General features: G+C 26.9%; 1 protein-coding gene across 10 annotated transcripts in view; it reads left to right on the top strand.

The window, feature by feature from the left end:
- LOC124954160 (catenin delta-2) overlaps window positions 1-22,500 on the top strand; it is an 85,041-nt gene that overhangs the window by 38,298 nt on the left and 24,243 nt on the right. For 2 of the 10 annotated variants that reach the window (XM_047506646.1, XM_047506656.1), the window contains exons 3-15: window positions 410-475; window positions 4,093-4,134; window positions 5,334-5,463; window positions 6,876-7,158; window positions 7,689-7,814; window positions 7,989-8,048; window positions 8,729-9,351; window positions 11,002-11,389; window positions 13,674-13,691; window positions 17,366-17,679; window positions 18,446-18,749; window positions 19,012-19,150; window positions 19,559-19,682. In XM_047506646.1, coding sequence (XP_047362602.1) covers window positions 410-475; window positions 4,093-4,134; window positions 5,334-5,463; window positions 6,876-7,158; window positions 7,689-7,814; window positions 7,989-8,048; window positions 8,729-9,351; window positions 11,002-11,389; window positions 13,674-13,691; window positions 17,366-17,679; window positions 18,446-18,749; window positions 19,012-19,150; window positions 19,559-19,682 — 2,617 coding nt within the window. Of the gene's footprint in view, window positions 1-409; window positions 476-4,092; window positions 4,135-5,333; window positions 5,464-6,875; window positions 7,159-7,688; window positions 7,815-7,988; window positions 8,049-8,728; window positions 9,352-11,001; window positions 11,390-13,673; window positions 13,692-17,365; window positions 17,680-18,445; window positions 18,750-19,011; window positions 19,151-19,558; window positions 19,683-21,948 lie in introns of all 10 variants that reach the window. The other 8 variants (XM_047506651.1, XM_047506650.1, XM_047506655.1 and 5 more) reach the window with 7 other exon arrangements.

Raw genomic sequence — 22,500 nt, 5'->3', positions numbered from 1 at the left:
TGTCATTCGTTCTAGCGACTAATCATAACTCTTCTGATTAATCTTACACAACGGACATATATCGACTCGTTGTTCTTTCATTCTTTCATTCTTTCATAACGTAATACATCACATGAACATATATCGCTTAAACGCAGTGCTGTTTATCATCAATAAAAAAAAAAAAAAAAAAAAAAAAAAACAAAAATACAAAGAAACAAAGTTGAAGAAATAATGTAAACTTTTGCTATTCGTAAAAATTTATTAAGATAATTTTTATACATTTGATTACGTCGAATATTATATTTGTTCGGATTAGAAAAACAAACAAAAAACAATAAAATAGAGGAAAAAAGAATTGAACGTACGTATAATATATAGAAATAAAGTTATTGATGATAATGGTAATTCTGTTAATTATTCATGTTAGGCTGGTGAATCGCCGGATTGAGCAGAGACAGGAGCACAACATAACGCGCACTGAGATAACGCAGAGGTGACTAATCGCACTTTATAAGAAGTTAATTCTTTTGAAATTGTCTGTGTGTATTAGTGTACATTATATATATATATATATATATATATATATATATATATATATATATATATATATATATATATATATGTACATACATATATGTATATATCTGTCCATACTTGTACAAATTACGTAATCAATCGATTTAGTCTCTTATGTCATTAGATTTTTTTTTCTTTTTTTTTTTATGAAAAATATATCACACCTGGGAGTCGATAAAGCTATGTATATATATATATATATATATATTTTTTTTTTATATAAATAATTTTATATATTATATAAATTTATTTATATAAGTAATTTTTTATATTATTTAAATTTAATATATATATATATACATATGTACGTTTAGATTATATATTTATTATATAAATTATATATATATATATATATATATAATTATATACAATATATATATATATATTTTTTTTTTTGTATATATATTGTATATTTATTAACATATCTTACACACATCTTTTTCAAAAGGAACAACTTCGTCGCACTAACAACATTTATCCGTTCATTTAGCATGCATCATTTAGCAGAGTGCTGACGAAATGAGATGAGTAGTTAGACTAATTAGTGATACTCCTCCAATGTTTTCCTCCTTCCACCTACGAAGTATCATATTCTGTATAAACGTTGTGACACGTTTAAACGTATTCTTTATTTGCCGTTAAAGAAGACGAAAATCCTTGTAGGTTACAAAATTAATAAATGAAGTGTTTCTGTTTGTTTTTTTTTTTTTTCCTTTCTTTCTTTCTCTTCTATTTTTTTAAAGAAAGGAAAGAAAAAAAAATTCTTACTCACTGGATCGATCATTTTATTTTAATTACGTATAATCTATTAATTGATTTATTGATTTGTTAATTAATTCGACGTAGATATCGTGTATCCACATTTAATCCTCTATAACGTCATATAAATTTTATCTAATAGATTATTTATGTTTGTATATGAATGTATATATGTATTATTTAAGAAGTTTTATTTTTATTTATCAAATCTATTTAATTAATATTTCTTTTCCTTTAATTTTGATAAAATTAAGATTGACTTAAAATTTGAAAATAATAGATAATTAACATATTAATATACAATCGTGTAATATATTTATTTATGCTATCATAATTATATACACTATAATATATTAACTTTTACTATATTATATATATTATATACTATTTTATTAGATAAAACTCAGTATAGTATATTACAATATAATACAGTATATTATATTATCCTATACTCTATGTTGACGCACACGTGCGAAACCTCAGCTATCTAGAGTACTTTACCCTAAGGGTATGTTGACGCACACGTGCGCAACATCAGTTATCTGTAGTACCTTCTCCTAAGGACCCTATATATAATACTATTGGGAATATCTATCCTTGGATACTCTGTTGTTATTGTTGTTGTTGTTGTTGTTGAATAATCATTAAGAAAACGCATAGATAACAAAAAAAAAAAAAAAAACATTGCCACGTTTATCCGAGTTTAGACATTAGTTGTTTGTTTAGCGTCTATCCTTCAAATATCAATGCAAAAATAATATTCATGGATTCACATGATGCATCAGGACAAAGGACATCATACATGAGGATTTTTTTTCTAATATTTCGAACACTTGTATTATCCTGTACATGCTCAGAATCAATAAGAATATAATTGTTTTCATATTTAATTAATTTTTTTTAATTAATCTTTTTTAATTAATCTTTTTAATGAATTTCAATTGTGCACACGTCAAAATAATTTCCAATTGTGCACTTTAGGAACGTGCTACCAATTCAAAAAAAAGAAAAAAAAAAAAAAAAAAAAAAGCACTTTGAACAAAATTTTCATTTATACAGAATGAATAAATTTAATTTCAAAAAGAAATTCTATATATTCTTTAAAGTCACGATAATAATAATCAAGTAGATTTGAAAATACATTTCCGATAATGTCGTTATATAAAAAAAAAAAAAAAAAAAAAAAAAAAAAAAAAAAAAAATTTTATGATTCATGCAAATGCGCAAATTGTTTTAATCGAGTTCAAAGTTGGTCTAAGGGTACATCCCAGGGTATACAACTAGGATTTAAACTCCTCCCTTTTCCATTTCCCTTTTCTAATTGCAATGAAATGACGAGTTTCTAGTACGTCGTCATTGATTTCTCATGCCGTACAATGACGAGCTCTATCAATACTCGTCCATTTAATCTATTGTTAAATATGATAATAATTAATTGATTTCATTTACAATTTCTACTGTATTGAATTTTGAATCGTATCTTTTTGTTATTTTCATCAATAAATTACGATTCTATTCAAATCAAATAGTATCATTTTAATTAACGATATGTATATAATTAAACAAATTAAAAACAATGTTTTTTTTTCTTTATTTTTCTTTTTTTTTTTTTTTTTGAGATAAAAATTAAATGATTATTTCATATATAATCTTTCATGATTAATCTATATATACAGTCGCAATTAAGTATTCTTTTATTCATCAATAAGACAATTGAGTTTTACTAATATCACTGGGTATATCTCTTTTAACTGATGTAACTAAGGATATATCTAAATCATAACAATCAGTCTAGATCTAGATCTTTCAGACTTACAATCATCTTAGGATCTTTCGTATTCACATCATCCTAAATCTTTCGATATCTTTTATCATGATGGCTATCGATCTTTTAGAAATACCCAAAACATACTAATTACACGTTATTACAAAAGAACGTTACTATTCACGATGCAATATTTTATATCATATTAATTATATACTATACTAAGTTATACCTGATAAATAACGAGTAATATTTTAAAATTATTATAGTACAATTACTGATATTAATTAAAAGAATAATAATATAACATTTTTGTTCATAATCTTGAAAGTGATCTAAGTTATATATTTCTTTTAAGATTATTTAAAGGATTACATTTGAATAAATTAAAAAATAAAATATTTTAATATCATGTAACATTTTAATATAGACTTTTATCGATCTTGATTAATTTGTTAATTTAAATTAATTGAAAATATATTGATGAATGTGAAAATTTTTTCTCGTAAGAAATAATATTGTTTTTACAGTTTTGTATTGATGTTATATCACTTTCATAATTATGTACGTAATATGTAATTATTATGTAAAAATTGGCAAAAAAAAAAAAAAAATAAAATAAAATAAAATAAAATAAAATAAATAAAATTGAGTTATAGAGGGTTAATGTTTATTTTTTTTTTTTTTCCTTTTTTTTTCCTTGATTAACTTCATATGTAGTTGCTCGATTGTGTAGCATATGCTAGAAGATTATAGATATTGCTTTTAACGAAAGATAATACCTCAAAAGAATTCGATAGTATGTACATTGAGAAAAAGAGAAAGAGAGAGAGAGAGAGAGAGAGAGAGAGAGAGAGAGAGAGAGAGAGAGAGAGAGAGAGAGAGAGAGAGAGAGAGAGAGAGAAAATATATATATATATATCCATTTGTTATGATAAAGAAATAAGATTACATATATTATTTTGTTAGGAGCAATTCTTATAATATTTATTTTGTATTATTCTTTTTAGACGCGTACTTCAGGACAAAGGTTCCGACATGCCACAGTATACGTAAGTACATATATACTCCTAATTTATTTATATATACATATATATATATATATATGTATATATTATATATATACACTCAGTGTCTCATTTTAAACGATATGATCTTAAATATCTTCGATCCTATTGATTTATATAAAGAAATATTTCAGCTAAAAATTGTTATATCTTCGAAGGTAAAATTTAATAAAAGGTATTATAGTCACCTTTAAAGAGGATCCTGTATTGTCAAGATATTATAATCGTAATCTTTTTTATTTTAATGAAAATCGTTCTTGTTTTTTTTCTTTTTCTTTTTTTTTCTTTTTTTTTTTTTGGTATTTATTTATTTATTTATTTATTTATCTTTTTTCTCTCTTTTTTTTTTTTTCTTTTTTTTGTAAAAGTCTAACAAAAATCGAACGAGTACAAAAAAAAAATTATGATATATACTTTGTCGTCAATATTCCATCGAGTTTATGGTATCCTATGAAGTTTTTAACAAAAACAAATTTAATCGTAATAATGCGAGATAAATTTTCCTACAAATGTTTTTTAATCAATCGAATTCATAAGTAAGTCTTCTTTTTTCTTTTTTCTTTCCTTTTCCTTTTCTTGTATTATTGATTTATGTATTTCTTTTTGTTCACGTAAATCATCAACAATAATAATGAACATTATTGCTATTGCATAGTTTGTTAAATTTCAAAGTGCCATAACTCGATGAAATATCGATTAAAATGTATACCATGAGATTACACGTACATATATATCTTGTTGTACTCCGGTATTGATATTTTTTAAAACTTTTCATTCAACGTGGGATATTTATTTCAGATTGAAAAAAAAAAAAGAAAAAAAAAAAAAAAACGAAAAAAAAAAAGAACGAAAAAAAAAGAAAAGAGAGAGAAATTAATTATTACGACTATTGTATCTTGAATAACAATGATCCTTTTATAAAGTGACTGCGATAAATGTTACATATTTTTTTTCTCAAAAAAATATTTAATAACTTTTATATGAAACGTTTGTTCCTATATAAAATCAATAGGATCTATTTACGAGAGATATTTTGTCAGATCGTTTAAAATCGAAAGAACGCCATTTCATATATGTACACACATATGTATATATATATATATATATATATATATATATATATATATATAAAATCATTCGTTCGTTCATTCGTTCGTACGTTCGTTCGTTCGTTCGATTTTTAGCGGACAAAGTGACGCGGACTATCATGGAAGTAACGGACAAGCGGATACACATTCGTTACACTCATCCCATCTGTCTGTCCAAGAAGATCCATTGCTCATCCGAACTCATAAACAACAAACTTCACAGCAAGTAAGATTTTGACGTTATTGACGTGTTCGATTCATTCGTATAAATATTAGGACTGTTCTCGAAAATTCGTTCGTTTTTCTTTCCTTCCTTTCTTTCTTTCTTTTTTTCTTTTTCTTTTTTCTTTTTTTTTTCTTTCTTATTTTTTTTTTTTTTTCATACACAAACATCCATAAGGAATATTTTTATTTTAGTAAAATTTTCCTCGACGATATTTGCGATCTTTTTATTCTGTGTTTTCTTTTTTTTGGGGGGGGGGGGGATTTTTGTTTATTTATTTTTTTATTTTTATTTTTTTTTTTTTTTTTTTTGACAATTTTAGGATTACTTTCAGGACTTTCAGGACTTTCAGAATATATATATATATATATTCTGAAAGTATATATAGTATATTTATTTTTATAGGCTTTCAAAAATTCAGAAATTTTTAAGCTTAACGTTTGATTGATATGAACGATAAAAAGGGAACGCATTAATTTTTGTCTAATCTGATAATAAATTTGTAATTTCGAATGATTTTTGTGAAAAATCAATTGATTAAGAATTAGGAGATTAACGGATTAAAATCATTAGAAATTAATTTTGATTTATATCAGTCGATATGAGTATTGTGTCAGATTATTGATTTGATTTGTGATTATTATTAACTGTATACAAAAATGTTAGAATATAATCGTGAATTAATTACAACAATGGTGTAAGCAAATCAATTTTTTTTTTTTTCATCTACCAATAACAAAATCTATCTCAAAAAATTGTTTCACTCGTATTGCGTTTGTAAAATATATTACAAGCTGAGATGTAATCAATTATCTCTCTTTTTTTTTTTTTTTTCTTCCATTTAAATCATTTGCAAATCAATTCAAAAGATAATTCATGGATCTCAGTTGATATTATTTGAAAATTTTTTACAATACGTCAATAATGTTATCATATCGTGAATTATCTCCAATTATATTCACAAATATTTCTAATGCAATATAAATGACGAACGAATTTTAAAAGGCAATTTGATATGATATCTTTCAAGTATACTTCTTTCTTCCTTTTTTTCTCTTTTTTTTTTTCTTTTTTCTTTTTTCTTTTTTTTGCTTTTTTCCATTGCAAGAAATAACCAATTTTTGATCTTGCTCATCATTTAACTAATATTTCTAGTCAATTTAATGTAATATTTTTTTTTTACTTGACCTTTTTGTTTTCTTTTCTATTTCTTTCTTGATTTCAAAGAATAATCTATTATATCAGTTTAACTTTTGACCTTGCTCATCATTTAATTAATTTTTATAGCGATAAATTAATATTATATTTTTACACGTTTTGATCTTTCTTTTTTTTTTTGTCCCTTTTTTTTTTTTTTTCTTTGCAAGGATTAATATATTATTCCTCTGATATTTGATTTTGCTTATTATATATAGGTAACTACCGTGACGAAAGTAGTGCGTGAGGTTTCACACATGGAACCAGATCCAGGTGCAGTCAGTTACATGTCGGTGCCATTGATGTCGCAAGAGTATCAACATGCTGATCCGAGATACGCAGCGGATCCATACATGGTCAGTTTTGACCATTACGATCCATACCTCGGCTACCCTCCGCAACCTGGTTACCCAGGTCCTCATGGAATTTACATGCCACGATCGCATTCACCACACAGCCCGCATAGTCCGTCAGAGCACAGTCGTGCATCACCACCGCATGGTACATAATCGATTTTCACGTAATTTCATAGAGAAATGAACAGGATTATTACCAATACGATTCATTACGGATAAAATTAAATTATTCTCTCGGATAAACTTTTTATTAATGTCTTTCTTTCTCTTTCTTTTTTCTCTTTTTTTTTTCTTTTTCTTTTTTTCTTTTTTTCTTTTTTTTTTTTTTTTTTTTTTTTTTAAGAATTTTTCAAACATTTCAGAAAATAATATTCTCGTCTCTTTTTTTTTTTTTTCTCGTCGAAGAATTTTGTCCGTCTCTAGGAGAATTAAATTTTGAATGAATTAAACTTTTCTTTCATCTTTTTTGCCTTATCTTCGTTTCTCTTTTTTATTCCTTGAAGAACAAAAAATCTATTACGTATTACGTACTATTTACATGGACTTTATATTAATATGTAAAAGAAAGAAATGAGAGAGTGAGTGAGAGAGAGAGAGAGAGAGAGAGAGAGAGTATAATGGCTTTTTTTAAATTTAATTATAATTCTTTTTTTTTTTTCAAATATGTATATATAGAATATCTGCGTAAAGCAGCACCATTCGTGGAAGGTGGTTACAACGACATTGACCCAGGCCTTAATCCGGCTTTGCAAGATCACTATCGCATCACTCCAAGTCCTGGCGGTCCCGGAGATCAATATGGTATAACTATAAGTTTAAATATGTATATATATATATATATATATATATATATATATATATATATTTTGTAAATATTTGATTCGAGAAAGAACATATTATTATCGGCATAATTCACTTTCTTATCTCTTTTCACTTATCACCAACGTATTCTTTGATGTTTTCTGTTACTTTTAGATCAGATCAGCAACTCATGGAATATGGATGACTCTGGCGAACCTTCACAACATCCTCATGGTAGGGCCACATTATATTTATTATTTATTTCATTATCATCTTCGCATATCCGCGCTTATATTTATTTATTAATTATTATTATTATTATTATCATCATCGTCGTTGACGTCGTTGTCGGTTTGTATCGATTATAAAATACTGCTCGTCATTCATTTTCATAAATATTTCTTGTATTTGAACGAGCAATGTGTTTCGTCGCAAAATGTATTTCATAATCTCGTTTCCACTTACCCCTTTCTTCTAATCAATTTTCCCCTCCCCTCTTCTGTTTACTCTACACTCATTCACCATACGCACTCGCCATCTCTACTCATAATTTCTTTGCTCTTTTCCTCTCCTCTAACCTCGGACTCGTGTGTATCAAATAACGATTTCAGTTGATGAAGATAACGCAAGTGAATTATGCTTTTCGTAGCAACGACGATAACAACAACAATAACAACAACAACAACAGCAGGAACAGCTGCAACAACAACAACTACAACAACAGCAGCAGCAGCAGCAGCAAGAGTAGCAATAACAGCTTCGTGTTTGATGTTTCTCAAGTTTCTGTCTTCTGTTTTTCTTGTCTTCGTTTCTCTTTTTTATTCCTTGAAGAACAAAAAAAAAAAAAAAAAAAAAAAGAAGAAAAGAAAAAAACAAGGCGCAATATTTCGTTTAACGCGACGTTGTAATTGCAGATGAGAGTAAAGTGGCCTATGGTTACGTATCTCCGTCCCCATATGGACCAGTAGGATACGGCCCTGGCGTTGGGGTAGGTCCAGTGCCAGTTCTTAACGATGTTCCCGGATATGACGAAGGTCATCCAATTCCATTGTCGTCTGGTGTACCACCTGGTATATTCGAGGACGAGGTACACCTTCAGCGATTACAATCCGGTCATCCAGTCGTTCCTGGAATGGCATCGCCCTTGGACGATGATCAAAAATCAATGAGATGGAGAGATCCTAATTTATCGGAGGTTATAGGTTTTCTGAGCAGTTCAGATAACATAATCAAAGCGAATGCAGCTGCCTACTTGCAACATCTTTGTTATATGGACGATCCGAATAAACAGAAAACACGTAGTTTAGGAGGAATACCACCCTTAGTGCAATTATTAAATCATGACGATCCAGACGTATATAGAAATGCATGTGGGGCGTTACGAAACTTATCTTACGGAAGGCAAAACGATGAGAACAAGAGAGCGATAAAGAATGCCGGTGGTGTACCCGCTCTAATTCATTTGTTGCGTATGACGCTTGATGCCGATGTAAAGGAACTGGTAACCGGAGTACTGTGGAATTTGTCTTCTTGCGAAGTACGTATCTTTCTCTTATTTCTTTTTGTTTTTTTTTTGTTCTTTCCGTTTTTTTCTAATCATTTCCTTACTAAAAGCACGATTATAAAATCTATCGTGACATTGAACATTCGTTGTATACCACAGACGAGTCATAGTCATTTAACGTCGAATATTTCCTATATACTAAAGATGACTATAGTCATTTAACGTCGAATATTTCCTATATACTAAAGATGACTATAGTCATTTAACGTCGAATATTTCCTATATACTAAAGATGACTATAGTCATTTAACGTCGAATATTTCCTATATACTAAAGATGACTATAGTCATTTAACGTCTAGCGCTAGCTGTATACCAAAGATGGCTATAGTCATTTAACGTCTAACGCTAGCTGTATACCAAAGATGACTATAGTCATTTAACGTCGAATCTTCACTGGATACTTATGATGACTATAGTCATTTAACGACGAATGTTCACTGGATACTTATGATGACTATAATCATTTAACGCCGAATGATCTCTGGATATTAATGATGATTATAATCATTTAACGTTGTATATCAAAGACGACTATAGACATTTAACGTCGAACGTTCATTGGTTGTTAATGATGACTATAATCATTTAACGTTGTATATCAAAGACGACTATAGACATTTAACGTCGAACGCTCATTGGTTGTCAATGATGACTATAATCATTTAACGTTATATATCAAAGACGACTATAGACATTTAACGTCGAACGCTCATTGGTTGTCAATGATGACTATAATCATTTAACGTTATATATCAAAGACGATTATAGTCATTTAACGTTGAACTTTCGTTATATGTTAATGGTTATTATTAATCATCCAACAATAATCTACTTGAATTAATAATTTCGTGTGAACGTGACCTATCCTTCATTTTATTATCATTTATAAAAGTTCTATATTAATTTCATATAACTCTGAATAAGATATCATTAAGTTTGCATAATACGCGACGGAGATATCAAATGTTACGTACCACGATAAAGTTTGTACACTCGGATATTCAACTGTCCTATACAGCGTTAAAATAATAATGGCTAATTTCGTCATAGCGAATGATTCGAAGCCGTCATTGATAATTAAACATTTATTAATTAGTCTTAATTATTGGTTTTGATCGTTTTTATAAAAAAAAAAAAAAAAAAAAAGTGAAAAGTAAAAACATTTTATGAACTTTTCATTTTTTCTCCCCTCGACTGTGTCTGATATGCAAAGATCATTGATCGATCTGAAGTATGACTCACAAAATCCATGCAATATTTATGAATTGTCATTATAATTATTGTTTATTACGTAATCAATTTCTTTAGTAACTTTTAATATAGATTTTAATTTAATTATGAACGTTAATTTAATTATTAAAATTTTTTATTTGATTATGTTTAATTGATAATGACGATTATAATCATTAATACTTTAATAAAATGGAATAATAATCTATTACTATTGTTCGTATAATATATATCGAATTGATTCAAACGAATAATTATTATATTTTTCTTTGTTGCATACGTTCGTTTCGATTAGATCAAAATAAAAGAAGAAGAAAATTAAATTAAATTAAATTAAATTAAATTAAATTAAATTAAATTAAATTAAATAAAATTAAATAAATATTTTCAGGATTTGAAACGATCGATCATCGACGACGGGGTGACGATGGTAGTGAAGAATATAATAATACCTCATAGCGGTTGGGATCCAAGTTCTTCGAGCGGTGAAACATGTTGGTCTACGGTATTTCGTAATGCATCGGGTGTTTTAAGAAACGTCTCTAGTGCTGGAGAATACGCGAGGAAGAAGTTAAGGGAATGTGACGGACTCGTGGATGCCCTTTTATACGTAGTGCGTTCAGCTATCGAAAAGTCGAACATTGGTAATAAAATAGTGGAAAATTGCGTCTGCATCTTAAGAAATTTAAGTTATCGGTGTCAGGAAGTTGAGGACCCGAATTACGACAAACATCCGATACAGTCGGCCGTGCAGAACAGAGTTGCAGCACCGGTGAAAGGTGAGAACCAATCTGACGTGTTACTATTTTTTTTGCATTTTTTTTTTCTTTTTTTTTTTTTTTCTCTTTAAGAAAAAAGAAGAAGAAGAAGAAGAAGAAGGGGGAAAAAAAATAGTAAAAGGAAATTGTCCGTTTTTTTTTTTTCCCCTTTTATGTCCATTATTAATTCATGGACATTTCTATGAATGTCACTTGACAATACATGCATGCATTCAATTTATATATATATATATATATATATAAAATTCTTATTTCTTACTTCTTATTAAATTATTATAATTATTATGTGTAAAAGGAAGAAAAAAAAAAAAAAAAAAGAAAAGTAGAAATAAAATCCACTTAATAATACATTTAATATAATATATACAAATTATAGACAGCACAAGTTGTAGGAAATAATTTATTAGTTAATAATTTTTAAATATATTCGTATAAAATGATCACTCGTATATACAGGATGACTCATTTATTTTTTTTTTTTTTAATCGATACGGTCAAATATCTCTTATAAATGAAATTGTTAGATTTTTAATAGGCAACGTTTAATATATATTGCTGTTTATTTTGTACAGCGTACGGCCATTTTTAAGATAACGAAAAATCATAAATAAATTTTATTAAACGTTAATCCATATTTATAAGTTTAAACGAAAGTTCTAAAGAATATTAATAATAAATCGAACGAGCAACTTACATTGTAATGTTAATTTTTCAATCTGTACTATCGTGACACTTTGACATTTAAGAAATTACAGTAATACGATGTGTAATTGCAATGATGCGATCAAATTTTCTTGTAAATATTTCATAATTAATAAATTAAACGATCAATTTTTTTTCTCTTGTTTACTTTTTTGCTTTTTTTTCTCTCTTTTTTTTTTTCTTTTCTTTTCTTTTCATTTATTTATTTATTTATTTATTGCGATCATTTAAAAAGCGTAGATGATTTTCAACAGTGATAAAAGAACATTATTGTTATTACGAAGCTTGTTAAATTTGAAAGCGCTATAACTCGATGAAGTATCGATTGAAAGTTACAATATGGGTGCTCGTTAGATTCGTATTGATATTCTCTACAATTTTTATTAGGTTTATAATATTGATTTCCATTAAAAAAAAAAAAAAAAAAAAAAAAAAAAAAAAAAAAAAAAAAAAAAAAAAAACATTGTTATAACATTCGTATCTTGACAATATTGTTCCTCTATAAAATAATTTGCAATAAATATTACATCTCTCTCTCTTTCTCTCTCTCTCTCTCTCTCTCTCTCTTTCTCAAAACTTAGCTACTTTTATTTGAAACATTCATGTTTATTAAATCAATTGAGCCTATAAGAGATATTCGGCTGTATTATTTTTTTTTTAAACAAGACATCTTGTATATATATATAGAATTAACAAGTATTTCAAATATTTTCTTAACAACGTGACGAATTTGATAAATATGTAGACATCAATGTATTTGACGTTTAGCATAGAAATTAGTGACAATAGTTGTGAGTAAAACAAAAAAAAAAAAAAAGAAATTTATAACGATGAATCATGTCCTTTCAATATAATAATTTATGATTCTATTAAAGTGTCACTACGATTAATGAATTATTCATTTGTAATAGACATGTAATAATTTATACTTTATTATAATATACATATCCCTGGGATTAAAAAAAGGGAGTGGGGGGAGGATAAAGGAAAAAGAAAAAAAAATTTTTTTCTTAAGAAAAGAAAACAAAAAAAAAATAGAAAAGAAAGAAAATAAAAGTGTAAGTGCACTCTTGATTTTTAATACATTTTTTTTTTTTTTTTTTCTTTTTTCTTTTAGATAAGTGTGTGTCGATAGCGATAGAGAGATTTTTTCTATAGGTTTAATTAACGAACGAAGGATTGACACACATAAAAAAAAAAAAAAAAAATATTGTTTTACATGATTACTCGTTACACAGCCATCACGTGACACTGTGTGATTTTTTTTTGTTTTTTTTTTTGTTTTTTTTTATTTCGTTTTTTTTTTATATCTATGTATATATACTTTTTCTAAAATACCTTAACGTACAATAATAATAATATAAGTATAATATTATTTATTTATTTATTTATTATTATTATTATTATTATTATTATTATTATTCTAATTATATTTTTTTTTAATATTATTATTATTATTATTATTATTATTATTATAAAAATATTCACTTAATTGTCAGGACTAATAGGATTAAGGAACAATATCCTTTTCGACTTTGGCATGAATTTAAAATCTTCAAATTCAATTTTTTTTTTTTTATAGCATACAGTTTATGCCAAGGTAAGACATTACTGTAATTTCATATAGGTATAAAATTAGATTAATAATTATTATTTTCTTTTTTTTCCTTTAAATATATGTATATATGCATTGAGTGTGTGTATATATATATATATATATATGCATACACACACATACAATGTATGCCTCGCTTAGTGAAATTATGAATTATGTTTATTTTCTCATGGCTCTTTATATTGCGAGTTTTATTAATATTTCAATGTTATCTCAGTGACACATTGCATAACACTGCCAAAACATACATATTCGTGTTTAAAAAATTAATTTTGTATTCTTGGATATATTTAGGGCGCTTTATCTGCAAAAAAGAAAAAAAAAATAATGGTAACAATTTTTTCTTGTTTTTTTTTTCTTTTTTTTTTTTTTTTTTGCTCCATCAGCTATAATTTTTATGATATGACATAATAATGGAGTATAATAAAAATTCATAAAAATTCCATGACCTTTAATTTTATAAAACGATTAAAATTAATTGATCGTATTAAAGTTTAAAATTGAATTATTATTATACATTAGAAATACACGCGATGTTATATATCTAAGTCTTAAAAAAAAAAAAATGTCGTAATTAGTTTTTTCTTTTCTCTTTTTTTATTTTATTATTATTATTATTATTATTATTAATTATTACAATTTCTGAATAACATTTTGTCCCATTTATTATTCGTCCTATCTCGAAAATTAGAGCTGATACGATGGCTATTTATAAAAGTGCTATTTTTTTTTAAATTGGCCAATTAAACATACCCAAGAACAGGTTTAAATTTCGAAGTATCGGATCGAAATTTTTTCATTGCTTTTTCTTTCTTTCCTTCTTTTTGTTTTTTTCTTTTTTTTTTTTTTTTTTTTATTATTGGGCCATGTAAATATCAAAAGTAAACTCTTTATTACATTAGAAATTCGATATGTAATATATCATCTTTAGATATAATTTAGTAACATTATCACATTGAAAAAAAAACATACCTATATATCATACTTTGCATTATTGTTATTATTATTATTATTATTATTAGTATTATTATTATTATTATTTATTTATTTATTTATTTATTATTTATTGTCATTGCTAATTTTTCTTTTTATTTATTTGTTTTTTTTATTATTATTATTATAAAACACATCTGCAATCGACAAACACCACGCCAACGTATTTATTCGTCTCAACGTAACGGAGAAGCGAATAATTAATCAAAATAAATAATACCTCTTCAAATCGAAGAATGGACGGCTAATTGCTAATTGTTTTTGAGTATGCACTTCGCTTTCGCGTAAATAATAATAACAACAACAACAACAACAACAACAGCAATAACAACAACAAAAATAATAATAATAATAATAATAACAACGGCGTTACGATTAAAGTATCAATGGATTTTTCATTCGATAATTATTGTAACTGTCATCGAGTATATAAAACGTTTTATATTATCGAAAATCGAAATATTGAAATAATTCAATTATTAAATTCATATTAATAGCTAACTAATTGGAAAGTTATATAGGTGGTGAAAGAAGAGAAAAAGGAAAAAAGGAAAAAAAAAGAAAATTTATGTTGCACAAATAATATTGGAAATAGAAAGAGATAGATAGAGAGAGAGAGAGAGAGAGAGAGAGAGAGAGAGAGAGAGAGAGAGAGAGAGAGAGAGAGAGAGAGAGAGAGAGAGAGAGAGAGAGAGAGAGAGAAAGGGAGAGTGAAAGAGAATGAAAATATTTTCATTAATGAATCGCTTTAATTTTATTTAAAAAAAAAAAAAAAAAAAAAAAAAAAAAAAAAGAAAGAACAAAACAAAAAAAAGAAAAGAAAAAGAAAAAAATAGAAGAAAAAATAACATTTTTTTCAAACGAGCTACGAGAAAAAAGAACATTTTTTTCAAACGAGCAACAAGAAAAAAAAACTTTTTTTTCTCCCAAACGAGCAACTTTATTAAAAAATAAAGAAAGAGGAAAAAAATTACATTTACGCGTACGTACGTGTACGCGAAGGGTGGGCTAAAATGTTTCAAGCTGATTTTTACAAATTGATTAATTCTTTATCTAACGTTTGTTTTTGACTAATTATTATTATTATTATTATTATTATTATTATTATTATTATTATTATTATTATTATTATTATTATTATTATTATTATTATGTCCCGTTTCTGTTTTATTTTTCGTCTTCATTATCTTTATTCTTTTTTTCTTTCTTTCTTTTTTCTTTTTTTTTTTTCTTTTCTTTTCTTTTTCTTTTTCCTTTTCTTTTTTTTTTTTTTTTTTTTTTTTTTTATTTTTCGTTTCTCAGATCGTAAAACCGCACAAATCTAATAAATTTTGGTCTACCCCGTGTATATGCACTTTGCGAAATTCGTTTGCAAACGTTCATGCTGCTAATATTTCATGGCAATTTTTATATCCGCGTAAAAAAAAAAAAAAAAAAAAGGAAAATAAAAAAAGAGAGAGAGAGAGAGAGAGAGAGAGAGAGAGAGAGAGAGAGAGAGAGACAGAAAAGGAAAAAAAAATAAGAAAAAGCAAATAAATAAATAAAATTGCAAAGCTTGGCCGTGCTTTTATTAGATTCGAACGATATAAACGATTCGAGCTATGCATTAATCCAAAGTTCTTTAAAAATATAATTATTGGCATAGTGCAGGCAGTATTTCGATGTATTTTTTTTTTTTTTTCAGTTGGCTTTAAGTTAAATGGCAATGTACATACATACATACGTGCATACATACATACATACATACATACGTACATACATACATTCATAATGTAGTATCGAAGGAAATGAATCACATCTATCTGCGTAGAAACTGCATATCTTCGTTGCAATCGAATGCATGAATTTTTTTTTTTTTCTTAAATATAATAATAGCTCGAATGTAAATACGATTATTGATATTTGCTAACATCGTTGATAAGAAAAAAAAGTGCGATATCGCATATAGATATTTTTGTTGGGAAGGGTGTGGAAAAGATCCAAAAAAGAAAACAAAAAAAAAAAAAAAGAAAAGAAACGGAAAAAAAGATAATAAAAGAAAAAAAAGATAGAAGAGCATTTACATTTATTCGGATCGGTATTTTTATTAACTATCAATAATGACACGTATTTTTCTTAAATAAATCGTTTGCTTGCATATGGATCGATTAATAAATTATACGTACCTTTTTTAAAAAAAAATACTGATCCAATAAATAATAGCCGCACGTAAAAATGAAAAGAGAAAGAACAAAAAAAAAAAAAAAAAAAAAAAAAAAAAAAAATAAAAATAGAAAAAAGAAGAATGAATCGCTAATGATTACGTTCAAATTCATATGACAAATTAGTTCGCATCACTCATATTTCATTCGTGCGAATGAAATATTCACGTGACGTCGATAAAGATTTGTTTGTGTGCGTACGTACGTACGTACGTATCTGTCTGTCCCTGTCTGTCCTGTCTGTCTGTCTGTCTTTGACATTAATATGGCAGCCAATATCAGATAATAATACTTGATCATATTTCATACGATACGTACGGACGACGATACGATACGATATATATATATATATATATATATATATATATATATATATATTATTTTTACATTCTTTTTGATTTCTAACGAAATTTATTTATTTATTTATTTATTTATTTATTTTTTTTTATTGTTTCTCTCTCATAGGTGAAAATTTGGGTTGCTTTGGTGGTAGTAAAAAGAAGAAGGACGGACAACCGGTTCAAAAGGAGAACGCAACGTCACGCACGACGAGCCCAAGAACGGAACCAGTCAGAGGGATGGAGTTACTCTGGCAACCGGAAGTCGTTCAGTCTTATTTAAGCCTTTTACAGACATGTTCTAATCCGGAAACATTAGAAGCTGCGGCGGGAGCATTGCAGAATCTCGCCGCTTGTTATTGGCAACCGAGCATTGAAATTCGTGCAGCTGTACGGAAGGACAAGGGCCTTCCTATTTTAGTCGAATTGTTAAGGATGGAGGTATGTATCTATCTGCAGGAGGAGGACACCTGCAATTTATTTATTTATTTATTTATTTATTTATTTATTTAATTAATTTATTCTATAAAGCAGTGTTAAAAAAAAAAAACAAAATTGCGTTAATCTTAATCTTTTGATTAATAGATATTTCATTTGATTTCAAATTAATTTACACAAAATATCCGAAATTTCTATACTAATTTAATTTTAATTTAATATTATAATGTAAATATTATTTAATATAAATATTAATATAATATAAATATTATTATAACGTGTGATTATATTATAAATTATACTGCTTTAATAATATTAATAATAATAATAATAATAATAATAATAATAATAATAATAATAATAATAATAATAAGTATGATTGTATACTTATTAGTATTAGTATATTAATATTAATATATTATTATTATTACTATATACATTGTATCCTGTACCGTATCATATTATATTATAACTATAATATAATATTACAGTATAATAATTACACCCACACACACACACACATATATATATATATAAAAGTTATAATAATTATATGAAATATAAATAATATTGTAACATTCACACATTATATCAACATTTTTCGTTCATTCTTTTATCCTTTCTTTTTATATTTACTTATACGTACAAAAATGATATTAATTTAATATCAAACGAATTGACCTTTTTATTCATTGGTTTCTTTTGTTTTTTTTGTTGTTTTTTTTTCTTTTTTTAATTTTTTTTTTTTTTTGTTTTTCCCTCACTCCAGGTGGATCGAGTAGTATGTGCAGTAGCTACTGCCCTGAGAAATCTTGCGATAGATCAGCGCAATAAGGAGCTAATTGGTAAATATGCGATGAGAGATCTCATTCAGAAGTTACCCTCGGGAAATAATCAGCACGATCAGGGGACGAGCGACGATACGATAGCAGCAGTGCTTGCGACTTTGAACGAGGTCATCAAAAAGAACGCCGAATTTTCACGATCGTTATTGGACGCCGGTGGTGTCGACAGGCTTATGAACATAACTCGACAACGTCAAAAATATACCCCACGTGTTCTCAAGTTTGCAGGTAAAAGAATAAGAAAAAGAAATAGGTAAAAGGGAAAAGGAAAGAAAAGAGAGAGAAAAAAAAGAGAGAAAGAGAAAGATTCGTATTCATAGCGATAGATTGATTTGATTTGATTTAATGAAATGATTTACAAAAAAAAAAAAAAAAAAAAAAAAAAAAAAAAAGTAAATATATATATATATATAATAATAAAAAAAAAAAAAAAAGAAAAAAAAACCACGATCATTCAGTTTTATTATATTTCATTTTTCTTCTTTTCTAGGCCAAGTTCTCTTTACTATGTGGCAACATCAAGAATTACGAGACGTTTATAAGAAACACGGTTGGAAGGAACAAGACTTCGTTACGAAAACTGTAGCAGCTCGAAATTCCGGACCCAATTCGCCAAACAATGCCAACAGGTATTCGATTATCATGAAATCGTCAATACCATCAGAGATAGATCTTATGATTTTCTTTTTTCTTTTTTTTTTTTCTTTTTTTTTTTTTTGTTTAATATATGTAATTAAAATATTCTCTGTTAATTAATTTTTAGTTCTGGGACTCTGCTTTTTATTCAGTTTTTATAAAATTGAGAAATTTTGTCGATGAATTTTATTCTTCTTTTTTTGCTTTTGATTTGTTTCGATTTTTTCTTTTTCTTTCCCCCCTCTCTTTTTCTTGTTTTTTTTTTCTTTTTCTTTTTTCTTTTTTTCTTTTTTTTCTTTTTTTCACTTTTTCTTTCTTCTCTTTTGTTTTCGTTAAATTTTACGCAGAGTCCTCCCCCCCTAATATAATATTTAGAAACGTTTATTCCACGTTAAATGTAGCTATGATTGTAGCACATTGAATCGACCAATGGCGAGCCAGGGTAGTACGAGATACGAAGATCGAACGATTCAAAGAGCTAATATTAATTCTAATAACGTTGGAAGACCTACTATTTACCAATCTGTAAGTAACGATATGCAGTAGCGTAATTAATTAATTAATTATATAATTAGTGCGTTATATATGAAGATATTTTTTTATATATACATATATACATACATAGGTACATACATTTATACGTACACACATATATATATATATATGTGTATGTATGTATGTATATATATATATATGTATATGAGCGTATGATATTGAATAAAAAAAAAAAAAAGAAAAGAAGAAGGAGAAAGCAAAAAAGAGAAGGAAAAGAAAAAACAAAGGAAAAGAAGGGAGACAAAAAAAAGGACGATGAAGGAAACAAAAAAAAATTTAGCCAATATATTATAATTGTACTTGGCAATTATAAACGTAAAAAAAAAAAAAAAAAAAAAAGAGAATAATATTATACTCGAAGAAAGTTTTAATAGTATACATACATATATACATACATACATACATATATTTATTTTTTTTTCCATTATTATATATATATATACATAATACATACGATTGACCGACCCTATAAAATAGGATGTATATTTTATAGAATTTTTTTTTTTTTTTTATAAATAAGTGCCAACGTGTTACAAAGGCTTTTTTTTTTTTTTCTTAATTTTTGATTTCTTGTTCTCTTACCCCGCGCCCCCCCCTCCCCTCCCCAACAATGTGATAATTATTATAAAATACACTTTTATTACATTCTCATATTATCTGTCCTTTTCTATACAAATCGTAATAGAAAAATCTTAATCTCATAATTAAATTTCATTGAAATAATGAATTCATTCATTGAGCGTACGATGGAATGGATTCATTTTTGTAATAAACAATAAACAAACATTATATATTTAATGATATTTATAAATGAATCTAAAAATACATTTGTATGGATATAAAATTATTATCATTGTATATGATTTTTACGAACGAACGATGATACACCAATACATTACTCTTATATGTGTATCCTTTTTGTTTTATTATTATATGCATGTATTGATGATCGTTGTTCGATCGTCGTTCGATAAAGGAAAAAGAAAATGAAAAGGAAAAGAAAGAGAAAAAAAAGAAAGAAAAGAAATGAATGAGTTAAAAAGCAAAAACAAAAAAAAAAAAAAAGAATTATAATTTCGACTTCGTACACGCACACACATCGTTTCTTTATTAATACATTTCGAATAATTTCTTTGCTAGATATGTAAGAATATACATATTGATCGTGAATCTTAATCGTTAGACAGAATAACATATCAGTGCAGATAATCCGTGATTAATGCAAACATAATTTATAGAACGATTAAAATAATATATGATTTAAATCGTTAGATGTACTTTATCTCGGACATATATATATATATATATATATATATATATATATATATATATACATATATATATATAAATCTTAAACATGTAAAATGATCTATGTAATAGTATCGATCATGAGATAATATCGATCGCGTTTATAGATTCGTAATAAATAAAAAAGAAAATAAATAAATAAATAAATAAGTAAACAAATAAATAAATAAATAAATAAATAAATAAATAAATAAATAAATTCAGAGAGAGAGATGAGGTACGTCAAACGAGATGGATCATTCGCTACCACCGCGACAAAAATGCCGTCCCTGCCATGGATCAGGATAAGAAGTTGTTTCTGTCGAAAGTTTTTAAAAGAAAAAGAAAAAGAAAAAAAAAAAGAAAAGCGAAAGAAAAACAGGAAAAGAGAGAAAATAGAACTAAAGTAAAAAATAACAAAAAAAAAAAAAAAAAAAAAAAGAAAAAAGAAAAAAGAAATTTCATATCAATGCACTTTTCTCGATGCACTTATCAGGTCCTCCCACCCCCTCCGTTCTCACTCATGACACAATACGAAGTAGAAAATAAAAAAAAAATAAAAGAAAAATAGAACACAAAAAAGAAGCAATAAGAAAAAAAAATGGAAAATAAAAGTAGAAAAAAAACGAGAGAGAGAGAGAGAGAGAGAGAGAGAGAGAGAGAGAGAGAGAAAACGAATGAAAAACTAAATTAAAAAAAAAATTAATAAATAAATTAATTAATAAATAAATAAATTAATCAATAAATAAATAACTAACTAACTAAATAAATAAATAATAAAAAACTATATATATATATATACACCAAAAACAAACTAAAACCAAGCAAGGAAACAAACAAACAAATAAACAAACAAACAAACAAACAAACAAACAAACAAACAAAAAAAAAGAGAAAAAAGCCCCCCCAGAGCTTGTATACTAACCGTTGGCTTGTGTGTATGTTGCAGCAGCCGAAACCCGGTGAGCCGCTCTACGCGCAAGTTAACTTGGAGAAGAAAAAGAAGCGGCAATACGAGCTGGGGGTGGGCCAGGGCGGTGGCGGTGGAGGTGGCGGAGGCGGCGCCGGTAGCGGTGGTGGTGGTGGTGGTGGTGTTGGTGTTGGTGTTGGTGGTGTTGGTATTGGTGGTGTTGGTGTTGTCGGTGGTCAGAATCAGGGACCAGTCGGTACGGTATCGAGCGTTACTGGTGGAGCTGGTGGTACGCCAGGTACCACTCAGTGGATGCCTGATGGCGTCTCCATCGGTGTCCAAGATGGGACATCAGGAAATGCGACCGTTAGTATACCACCAAGTTCAACAGCGGCATCGGCAGGTGATTCTTGGGTATAAAATGCGTCCTGTAAACTCGCGAAATTTTTTTCTAACGTCGATTGGATTCAATGAACGGAGGGATCACATCGGCATTTGAACTTTTTCACGTTCGACGACGATGACAACAACAATAACAACAACGACTATGACTACGACTATGACGACGACGACGACGACGACTACGATAAT

The sequence above is a fragment of the Vespa velutina genome, chromosome 14, assembly GCF_912470025.1.
Source record: "Vespa velutina chromosome 14, iVesVel2.1, whole genome shotgun sequence".
Lineage (NCBI taxonomy): Eukaryota > Metazoa > Arthropoda > Insecta > Hymenoptera > Vespidae > Vespa > Vespa velutina.
The sequence above is the reverse complement of the archived record's forward strand: the minus strand, read 5'-3'. Positions and strand labels throughout refer to the sequence as shown.